Below are 12,048 nucleotides of genomic sequence, written 5' to 3' on the forward strand. Positions count from 1 at the left end.
AAGCTTATAGTTTGCTTTGTTGTGCTAATGATTTAAACCACTTCTTATTTCTGATTAAAGCCCCCAATATCCTTCGTAAGAAGTTAGATCCACTTTATTCAGGAGGATTTAAAGAAACAGAAACCTTTTTAAAGTTGTGCTTGTTAGCTGTGCCGAGCTCTTGCTTCCTCTGTGGAGGCATAACAGAGCGTCCTCCATCTTAGGCACCCCACTACCGACTTCTGCTTCAGACAAATTCCAGGGACTGGGAAAGATCTGGTGGGGGGGAAGGAGGAAAAAGAGGGAATAAAAAAAAAGTAAAATTAAAAAATCCACCACCAGTGAAACCCCAGCTTTCCTCCAAATCCTAAATCCTCCAAAAACAAAGATCGTGGGTGCTGCCTGAGACACCAGGCATTTAGCGCAGGGTGGTGTTGCTCACTAATGTTGTTTGATTTGGAATAAAAGCATGAAAATGATGTGCAAAGGCCTAAAATTGGAGATGTAAAGGATGACTGCACAGTATTCCATTTCTCAATTTCATCCTTCAGAGCCACAAAATGGGGGTGATACAGTTACTGGATGAGATTTACAGTAACAGCTGTGGTCTTCCCACACAAGGGAGGACCTTCTAATGGGCTAAGGTCTGTTTTGAACAGACGGGGAGTAGCAAAACAAGGTTCCCTATTAAGGGTGTGCGGTAATATTCCTGATAGAGAAAACGAGTAGTGGTAGTCAGATTGCTGCAAAAGACCTAAATCTCCTTTGGCAGTTCAAAAAAAAAAAACAAAAAAAAACAAAAAACCACCACACACAAACCAAACCAACAAAAAACCAAAAAACCCCACCAAAAATAGAGCTATTTTAGAAAGTGCTAACTGCTAAATAAATGAAAGACATGTAAACGTTAAGGGTTTGTTTTTTTCTTAATCTCCTTGCTACGGAGCTGTAAAGAATGCATAGGAACCAGTGCCAGGGGCATATGGCTTTCTCCCGTGCTGAACGTTCACACAAAAGACAGGTTCATCCGTCATTGGAGTATCTGGATAAAAAATTAGCTCCTGATGGATGGTATTTAGAGCTTACCTGCTGCTAGTACATTACCAGAGAAACCACAGGTTTTGAAACCCACATGACATTAGAAACTGCAGACCATGAAATACCCCACGTGCGAGCGCGCTCGTATAATGTACGCCAGGTTATACAAAATAAGAAATAAGCTATTTAAACCCTCTGCCTAAAATTGGGCCCGCTGCAAGGAACCCTGGGCCAGCCCTACACAGGCCAATTAATGCACAGCATCTGCCGTATAGAAGCCGCGCATGAAGCACTTCCGAATGATTTCAGCAATTAAAAGAAAACTGTTTCCTGCCTGTTCTGACAGCAACTGTTTCAATGCAAGAGTGAGCACCAAATCTTTGTGTGCAGCTGAAAAAATTAAGTGTGTGTGTGTGTCCCCTTTTTTTTTTTTTAATCTTGTGAAAAGGGGGTGGGAGGGATGAAGATTTCTTACGGAATCGGATCGTTCTTTTGTTGTCCGACATTCTGTGGTTTTCTGCCAAATTAGACAGAAGGCTCCAAGGGTTTACGGGGCCCGCTGCAGTATCACCTTCTGGTGCACTGTGGCTCCCTAAAAAGATGGATCAATATCGACCCTGCTGATTTGCCTACAAAAGTGAAAAACCCTCAATTACATTTTTAAGGCCATTCTACTTCGAACACAGGTGCTCCGATGCATAACATTTTTAAGGCTCTTAGAGCCGAAGGAAAAAACCAATGACAGCCCTAACCAAATCTAAGATCGTTTTTGCTTAAAAGTGAAGTGAAAATTGGATTTTCGTGATACCTCCTTTCTCAGCTTTGGGGAGACACCAGTAAACGTCCCTCGCAATTGCCACTGTGCTGCGACTTGTGTCCCTGTTGAGCCTCCTAAGTAAGAGGGGACAACGCGAGACGGTGCCATATGAAACCAAGTTACCCTCTCCTGTAGCCTTCTACAAAATAATTAGAAACATTCATCTTGTTTATGCCTGTGCATAACCACCGAAAGGTGAATTAGGTATGCATTCGCTACCTAAAACCCTTACGAAGATGCTGGGATTTTTGTTTGTTTATTTGTTGTTTAGACTTAGTCCATGCTGGTATCATTCCCCTCCCAGGTTTTTTTCTCTCTGACTTGTTGGCGATCTGGCAGCAAGCGTCCAACAAGAAAACAAATCAAGAGGAATTGGATGAGCACGGAACTGAAATTCCTTGGCATTGTCCACTACCACGGAAAATAATTAGTGCAGGTTTTCCCTTCTTTCCAAGTTAACTTTGAAACCGGAGCTACCGAGCTGCAAATACAATTAGCGGCAATTAACAGTACTTGACAAATCGTTATTAAACTTTTTTTGCCACGCTTCTTGAACGCACGAATCCGAAGATAGCGCTTCCCAAATTTTGTGACCTCTGACTAACCAAAGGTCAGCGATGTCCCCCCGACAGCAATCAGCGCTGGTCATTGCACTCCCACTTATCCAAAACACGCTTCCCCAGCCGCTTCCGAGATCCCAGCGTGCTGGGGAAGCAATACGCAGAGTGCTCCTGGAGGCCATTCTTGCGCTACTCAACTGAAACAAGGCTTAGTTTCCATCACGCCAATCTTTATCGGGCAACTTTTTTAGTAATGGCTACGAAGTTGCTTATCGTTTGAAAGGGCAAAGCACACCAATTAAAAAAAAAAAAAATAAAAAAAAAAATCTATCAGTTCTTTTCAAAGGGTGGTAGCATTTTTCCCCACGGAGGAAACTCTAATAATAGTGACTATTTGTACCTCATCATCGGAATAGGATTTCATTCTTAATTACACCATACTCGACCACAAATCTTAAGACTGTGTAACTGCATAGAGATATAAAAGACAGATCTGTTCAAGGCAAATATTAAAAAATTATATAAATGTTATGAGCAATTACTACAGTTAATGTTTTTTTTTTAATGTAACCACAATTATTACTAGAAACCTCATGTTATAAGAATGGTGAAATATTTGAACGCTTTTACTCTTCAAATTTCACAACTGTGAAAATGTTTTCATTTCCTGTTTACCAATAGGTTTCCCCCACACACACAAAAATATACCCCCAAAAATTATTTCATACACAGAAGCATAAAAACTACATGAGGTTTATGACTACATTTGGGCAAGTTTGCAAACCCCCTTTAATTGAAAAATGCAGTTTGCATTTGCTCTGGGATTGCTGAAGAACGGAAGGGAGGAAAGGTGGCAAATGGAAAGAAAAAGGAAAAAGAAAAGAATGAATTAAAAAAAAAGTTCACACACAAGAGAAAAATCTTATTTGAGTTTAAGAGTATCTTACTAAATTATTGATACCATGTTCATCTAAATAAAACGTGAAACTGTTACTTAAGCAAATAAATTTTTCATGTTTCTCCTGGTTGTTACTTCTCCATTATAAATCCTACCCAGTATAATTATAAGATAAGAAAGAGATTTTTTTTTTTGCCTAAGATTTTGACTGGCAAATATGATTTAAAACATCACACAACTGGCTGATGGCAACAGGTAGCTTTATAATTCCACCTTTTCTTTCACGAGAATGAACGATGTAGCGAGCAGCAGAATTTAGGAAGCTGTTTTGGTTTTTAGTAGTGAGCATTTCAGCAGTAGAGGTCAAGCAAAACATGTCTTTACCCATAGCAAGAACTTTCCAAGACTTGTGAAATGGAAAGTTGTGGAGAAAGACTTTTTTTTTTTTAAACTATTCTTCTAAAGAATTAACAAGATAAATTGAAGCACCGTGCATGCAGCTGAACTGGAAGAGGAATGCAGTTTAAAACATCTTCCTCCGTTGTTTTTAAAACGTGGAATCGCTGACGGTAATGTGTTTTGCAAGTCATACAACTAAAAAAGCAGCCTTCAAGTTACCCAATTTTGAAATTACTGAGATAATGAGCACATACATTTAACAGCTAAACATCTTGGTAGAAAAAAATCACTCCATGCAGTATCAATACCCATGGCTACACTAGCACCAATTTGAAATCATAAGGAATTTTGATATGAGAGAAGTCCATTTAAAGAGTGGTTTGAATAGTGATAACTTCCAAAACCTGGGGTATCTTGAATTACTGGGAAGAAGAGAGGAAATTTAGAAACTTAGGTCAAAATAATTAACTGTCCTCTTCTTTTGGCCATAGTCCTAGAAAGATTCAGCAGTGCTGGGTGTTTACCCAGAGCTGCTTTCCTTTTACGTTTTTATGGATGGGGGGAATCAGTAAAGTGATTTAGGCTACTAGCACTGGTGTTAGCGTATTGACCAAGGCTTGGCTTAGTAATGCCACCTGCTCTGCCTAACTTACTTAAAAAAAAAAAAACCAACAGAAACATGCAGCTAGGAGAAAAACATCATTGCATTTCTGACAGATAGAAAACTGAAAAAGCAAAACCTATGTTCAGTGGTGAAAATATAGCAAAGGCTACAAGGCAATCTGGACAGTTAAGATTTTTTTTTTTAATTGCTGGGGACAGTTCAGACTACCAAAGTCGGAGCTTTGGGAGCACTTTGGGTGGCTCGCTTTAAATGTGGCACGACAGCATTGCTTTACCTGTTCAAGCATTAGGATCTTGGGCTTTCCCTGCTCCTGCAATTTCAATGCACAGACTCCTCCGTGCACAAAAATCAAGCCAAGCAACTCGTGACGAAGGAGAAATATTTGCAAGCGCCTGCCTATTTCCTGCCCTCTGAATTTGTGTGGCTTTGGTAGTTTTCACGGTGCTGCATTTGTGGTGAGATGGAAACCGCGCGCAGTGCCACGGCCACGCAGTGCCACGGCCGCGCTCTGGCAGACCACCACCGCTGTGGGCTAGCTGGGCTGGCTTGCGCTGCCGCCGGCGGGCCCCGAAACAGAGCGAGCTCCTCACCCGGACTCTCGAAGCCCGGTGGTTTCTCTGACCCTTGGCACCCTGGGGAACCAAAAAGCAACTCTCCCAAAACCGTATTTCACACTCATCATGAACAACCTACTTAGAAAAGAAACACGCCAACGCCCTCCCCCTCCAAATGGGTATTTCCTACATAACGTGACTGCGTTATCATGAGGAATGTAAGCAAAATTTAAACCTTCCCTCCCTAGATACTATTAACCTTCTTTCCATACAGCCAGATTTCAAATTGTTTTGTTGCTTATGTTGCTTTCTGCTTCTGAGTGCCTTCATTGTTGTTTCCAGGAATAATTGAGTGACAACTAATTACAGTCTTCCGACCACATGAAGGAAAACAAAGAAAGTAACTAAAAAGCTAAAAAAATTGGCAGCATCACAAGTTCTGCTTCTCCCTAAATGACAAACAGCACTTCCCCACTGCGTTACTAAAATCTATAGATCATCTTACAGACGAAAGAAAATAAATTCCTTGCATATGTAGTATCTTTTGGCAAAAATTAATTGAAAACTGCTTATCAGACCAGCTGGATGGAAGATGCTCACACAATCTTCTATCGGGCTTCATCAGACCAAAGTATTTTTCAGCAACAGCAGCCAAACAAGAACACTACGCTTCAAGGAAAAAACGACGATACGTTGAGTGAGAAAAACCAACGCGGGGATCAGCGTCGCCTTCTCATTTGGCTCCGGACACACGGAGAGGGACTAACAAACACCATATGCTTTACCTGACCGGGTGTGATGCCCTAGAGCTGAACCGCAGGCAATAAACCCGAGTTTGCAAGTGCGGCTGTTCAAAGACGAGATGTCCCTCTCCCGGAGTTTCTTCACCGTTCGTAGGGTTACACCTGGAGGAGGGCTACCGCAGCCCAGCTCCGCGTGCCACTGCCCGCGCTGAGAGCATCCCTCTGCGAGCACAGCGCTGTCGCCGGGACCGCGCTGCGCCGACGCGGTTTCGCACAGATGACAGGTTAGGGGAAAACGACCTCGGAGCAGCTAATGACCAGGCAGCTTTATCGCTAGCGGCCCCAGCAACATCCGAGTGGGAGGATGGACAACTGCCTCGCTCGCTCCCGTTTTTCAGCTGTGCTCTTTTCACACACCATGCAAATTTGAGCTGCCAAACCCAGTTGCAAACACAAAGTAGGAGCTACTTAAATTCCCGTTTCTCAAGCAGACTAGAGAAATCGGACTTTTCCCAAGCAGCGCAACAAAAAGGGCTGTATTTTTCAGGGAGCTACGGTTCCCTGCCCGTCATGCCTTGAACAGCTGTAGTGAGCGAGCTGGTTTCTGACGGACAGCCAAGACGTGTAATCTGAATCACACCACCCCAGCGCCGGGAGCTGATGCTACCCCCATCTCGCTCGCTGGCCCGCTTCTTTTTTTAACGTTTTGACACTAGTCCTGAAAAGGAAGGATTGAAGTTAAACCCTCTTCAATAACGCAAATGTGTTTTTGCAATTAAAGCCACACAATTAGCACTGACAAGCTCAGGTCAGCGGAACATAGATTATGCCGTTCAAATGCTCTGCCACTCAATGCCTCCAGCAAAAAACTGCAGGAGAGGAGAAGAGGGGAAAAAAAAAATCTCCACACATTATTTAACAACTTACGCTCTGATGCACTGCGCCACTTGTGGATTTGCAGAGGGAGGTTCATTTATTTATTTACTTAAAATCCCTTTGGCTCTGGCCTCCTTCTCCACTGGTTCTATTCCTCCAAGACAACAAGGACTATTCTTCAGGGCAAGAAGGCTGGTAACATTTAGCAGAATTAACTTCTCAAAAAATCTTACAAGAAATTAAAAAAGGCTCAAACCCCTTGCCTTAAAAATTATTCCCTTCATTGTTCGCAAAAAAAAAGTATTTGCTTAAGATCTCCCTCGCTCAGACGCTCTTACTGCCTAGACACAGAAATCACAGATTTCGCTGTCCATGCGATGACCCAGTGATTAATTTTGATTGCATACTGATGGTTTTAAAGGTATAAACATGTATAGATCACAAACCCAGAAATCTAAGTGTAGAAGCTAAAAGAATTTCTCTCTTGCTAAGTTTTACTCAGCTGTACTTATTTGTTTTCTCAGAAATCTCTATTTCATTAGTTTGAACATTTGCACCTACAGATCTTCTGTATTAACACAGTGACTCTCCCTTCTCTCTATAAATAAATGGAAATATCCATATATTCTAAAAGCAAAAGTGGCATCACAGCAAAATATAAGCAAACAAATCACTTTACCAGCACGACTGATGACCGTCACATAGTAAGTGCAGTCCTAATTTTGGACTTGAGATCTTTATCCCATTTCTACATCATGTCTCAAGGAAATCTAGGTTTCGCTGCCATAAATTATGAACTCTGCAGCTAAAGCTTTCTGTTTGTATCTAAGTACCACATACATGTTTATGGCATCATTTAACTGACAATACTACTTTAAAATTAATCTGCACAACCTGATTCAAATATTCCTGTGTCTGCATCACTCTGTTGCTTTCAATGGTTATGACAGATAAGGGCCCTGACCTTAGAAATAACATATAATACAAAGTGCTAGAATTTCATATAAAGCTAAGTTCAAGTAGGTGTTTATATGTAACTCTAAAACACTGTATTTACATTCGTTTCCAGCTCAATGTGAGGTAAGGAGCGCTGGAAATCCCCAGGACAGCAACAGCATGTTCCATTGCCCTTCTGTACGTCAAGTTTATTCCTTCTGCAGGACGAGAGCATTCCCGTAAGAGACTGGGAATTCCCAGCATGGAATTCCCAATTCAGGAAATTCATGTGCCTTGCGAAATGCTAACACAGGGACTCTTTACTAAAAAAAAAAAAAAAAAAAGGAGGGGGAGAAAGTTAAATAGCTATCCTGTGTCCCTTATGCTTAGCAACATTCTCATTGCTTCAGGGCAGAAAATAACAATCCCCTCCTGCTAGCACTAACAGCACATATATACTTACGTATATTTACATGCACATATACACACACAATTTTTTTCCCCACTGTCAAGGCACTTGTGATACAAAAACAAGCTATTTGTTGACTTTCAGCTGTTGACTTGGACCCAGCTGAAAATTTTCCCTTTAAATCCAGTTTAATTTGAACTGTGCTTCCTTATTAGTTTTTAGAATTCAAATGAAAAGCAGAACAAATCCTCCAGCACATTTTATTCTACAGGTGACTTAAGAAAAAGAAAAAAAAACAAAAAAAAAACAAAAAAAAAACAAAAAAACCCAAAACCACACACAAAAAAACCACCATGAAGCTGTGACCTGTAGTTTCAGTTGCACCAAGGAGAAATTTGTGCGGAATATATAATGAAAATGCAGATATATAGATCACATTTCTTACCGTGTCCCCAGGCTTGACAGAAACTGCCACCACTGCTCCAGGCATGGGAGATCTCAAAATGCTGGAGGTGTCCTCTACTGCTTTCTCTGGCATGTACTTGCTCAGCTCTGCAGCAACCTTCGTCAGTATTTGTAATTTGTACTAAAGAATAGGAAGAGGAATGTTTTAGAAAACGGCACCTTGGTGAATTCCAGTCAATAATCTGCATTATTTTATGGCATGTTTTTATAGACTACATCTGTTATCTGTTCTTCACAGGAGTGTCTGAAAGTTACTGTTTAAAATCTTTATTCAGAGTTTCGTTTTCAGGATGCAGAAAGAAAAATATGCAATCCCAATCTGCAGCGATGAGCACATAAAAGGAAAGAATCAAGTACAGTAAAGAAATGTCAGATTCATTTAAAAACTGGGGAGAGAGAGGGGAGATACAAATTTAAAAAAAAAAAATAGAAATATCCTTATGCTTACTGCACGTTATCTTTGGTGGACACAGAATATTGAGGGATTTGTCTCCAGTGCTGTGCTGAACTGGAAACTGACCTTTTGGGAAAGCCTGACAGATTTTTTCAATGCCGTGATTGATTTTAAATATGATGTTTACTTTTTAAACATTTATTTTTATCATGTATTTAATGTTTGAAGTTAGTAACTTGCTTAGATTTTGCAGTGAAAACATATTAAACAATTTCACTTCCGTTTTTTCACGCACAGGCAAAATGATGGAACATTTTGGTTGTACCGAATATATTTTATCTGTAGTAAAAACTGTCCAGCAGCTGTTACGTACTTTAAGAAAAAAAGAATGTTTTCCCTCGTGTGTTTTCTAGGGATTAGAAAAGGAAAAGAACACGATGAACCTCGCGCGGCCGAGAGCACCCCTCTAAACAAAGCCCTTCTGAAAACATCTAAGTGGGCGCACTGATTTCAGCTCCAGGCTCTTCGTTTTCAAAAAACTTGTAATCACTTTGACAGATAATGCACTGCACTTGGACAGATGGCCTTCACGGATGGAAAAAGCCAGTAGATGGCAGCAGGTCTCTGCGTGAAGCTCCTGCCTCACCAAGGCCAACCCAGCCAAGACCAGCACCCCACTTCATCAATAATTTAAACAAAGGTTTTAATAAGAAGCATTGGATGAACTGCATTTACAAGTCAAATGCGTATTTTGCTGATGTAAAGTTCAACACCTTGCTTTGAACAGTATGTTTTCCTCCAAAACAATTAGCTATTGTTTTATTAGCGATAAAACGTCTTTACTTTTCATTTTTACACAGACAGAAAAAATCCGATCTCCTTATGGCGAAGGTAAAGGGGGACTCTACCTTCTGCTTCTGTAGAGAGTAGAACAAGGTATTCAGAGATACATGCAAAAGGTGATGAGTTCTGCAGCGACATTTTTCAAAAGCAGCTTTCAAAGCCAAATTAAAAATACATAACAGAGGATTATCATCCTCCATAAATGGCGCTTGGACACACAAGATTACGTGCAACGAACAGCGCAGCCGTTCAGTTGGAAATACCTGCTTCTCATCAGAAACACAAGCAAATGCTTACGTGAGCCGATCCCCCACCACCACCCCAGTACATGTCATAAAATGCCACAACATCATCCCCAGAAGCTGTACGGGGCACCCAAAGATTTGAGAACCCACTCCCAAACGCGTGCCTTGGTTACCACTGATGTGGCACGGGGAAACCAGCACCATTTTGTATGCAAAAAGCTGCTGTAACTCCAAGCCTCCTGCAGGCATCATCACGACAGTTAAGGCTGTGGCACTCACGTTTTCCAACCCAAAATACAGCTCAGTGTGCAAGCAACTACGGTCAATGCCGTGTGCAGTTTCTTTTTCTAGGCGTGCGTGTGTGCGCACGCTTGCACGTATGCTGTAGGGAGAGCGGAGGTGATGCCTATAGGCGATTTGATGACATAAGTTGCAAATAGAATTGCAGCAGTGTGACAAGTCAAATAATAACATCTTATGCATGTTTCTTTACTCTCAAGTGTCTGTTTTGCAATCAAGACATACAAGTGTCTGCCAGTTTCTGAAGGATATGATCCTTAAGTGAAATTACTGTGCAAATAAAAGCTTTTTACTCCTATTAAAATTCATCTGAGTCATAAGTGGCAAGGAAAAAAAGCTTGCAGAGTGTATTCTGCTGTCAATCTAATAAACATTCTGTGCAGAGGGACTATTTATCAAAGATAAATTGTACTTAAAAGTCCTTCATTAAATCTATGGGGGGGAATATAATTACACCAAATTGCACAGTTTCAGTATCCATGGTTAGTGCCTTCTTTGTACTCAGAGTTTGAAAATAAAAGAAAAAAGAAAAAAAAAACACAGAAATAGGTTAGGTTTGTGGTCTGTATTGTTGCCTCTTGTAAGAGACAATTTTGATATGATTTCAAAGGATTAGGTTTAGATGCCATTTAGTTTTTTAAGCCACATACAACACTTCTGAGCTGCCCAATTTCAAAATTTTGACTTGAAGTGAAAGCTAGACCTTCCGCATCCACCCGGGTTACAGTAGTTTGCAGGGACTGAAATACAGAATTCCCTATGCGCTCCACAACGCACAGCAGTGGGGGAAAAACCATTTTCCTCAGCATGCTGCACTTTAAAAGCTCGGTTCTCCACACCAAGTTAAAATATCCCTACCAAACATTGTTTTTACTATCTTTATAATTTTCATATCTTTTAGATTCCTTTCTCTGCAGGACTCCTGCTTTGCTTGGAGTGAGATGTAAGAGTCAGTACACTCAAAGCTTTAAAACGCAGGTCTTTGTTATTGATGAGCTGTTCCTTTTCCTTTTGTATTTGTTTATTGTTCTTTAGTCCGTTTGGGGGATAAGCAAGTTACTGTAATCAAAAAGTAAAAAATAACAACAGTAAACTTCTGGGGAAAGGCCTTTTTTTGGCACAGTTGGTTCACAAATGACCTTTCAGAATATGAAAAGACAAAGCCGCAAAGAAAGGTTCCTTCTTTAATATTGCCTTTGATGTATTTCTGTTGCTGGCCGGACCCCACTAAATACCCGCATCGGTGTCCCTCTATAACGCTGCTTCTCATCTCCCGGGGATGAGTTGTGCAGGGCTCTGGTCACCTAACCCAGGAGCAGCCTGCGGCTCAGCGGCGAGAGCCACGAGGCTCTCTGGAAGACCACGTCAAAGAACGCCTGCCAGTGCCATGACAACAAAGACAGTTAAGAATATACCCCATTTTTTCATTACTTGACTAATTCAGCTGCTACGCCTTTGATTTAGCGAGGACAAGGCTGAACATACAAAGCGGACGTTTCAATATGCTAGTAATGGAGTGCGGACGAGGTTCAGGCTTTTTTCCTCTATCCTCACAAGGAGGAGGAGGAGATGGGAGAAAGAAGGGGTGTAAATTGGGGGAGCTGTAAAGTTTGGGTTATAAATGGAGACCAGAAGGTTTCCACTGGTCTAAACCAGAAGAAACATCTGTTGGGAGTCATAAATAGGTTGCGGGTGGACTCTCAGAGGCAAGGAAATCTGGTAGCCATCAGATCTCTGAGGCTGATGAGTAGTTGTCACCGGCTACTGCTCCACTCTGCAGGGCTTCAAAGCCCGATTCTGCCAGCCAAAGCAAAGTTAATAAAGAGGAACCCGAAAAGAGCCGTGCAGCTTTTGATGGCATAAAAAACAGGTGTTTCTTTGCCACAAGACTGTTGGAGTCCACCATCAGTAGACCAAAATTATAGTAGGGAAAAGTGATGTTACTTAATAGTTTTCTAAGGGTAACA

At 41.3% G+C, this 12,048-nt stretch overlaps 1 protein-coding gene across 1 annotated transcript in view; it reads right to left on the reverse strand.

The window, feature by feature from the left end:
• The window catches only part of PCCA (propionyl CoA carboxylase, alpha polypeptide), a gene marked incomplete at its 5' end in the record, with an annotated part of 16,345 nt that extends 7,925 nt beyond the window's left edge, over positions 1–8,420 (reverse strand). The window contains one exon of the mRNA XM_010282873.1: positions 8,280–8,420. Within this exon, the coding sequence (XP_010281175.1) occupies positions 8,280–8,420 (141 nt within the window). The remainder of the gene's footprint in view (positions 1–8,279) is intronic.
• Between the last annotated feature and the right edge of the window lie 3,628 nt (positions 8,421–12,048).

The sequence above is a fragment of the Phaethon lepturus genome, unplaced genomic scaffold, assembly GCF_000687285.1.
Source record: "Phaethon lepturus isolate BGI_N335 unplaced genomic scaffold, ASM68728v1 scaffold20612, whole genome shotgun sequence".
In the NCBI taxonomy this organism is placed as follows: Eukaryota; Metazoa; Chordata; class Aves; order Phaethontiformes; family Phaethontidae; genus Phaethon; species Phaethon lepturus.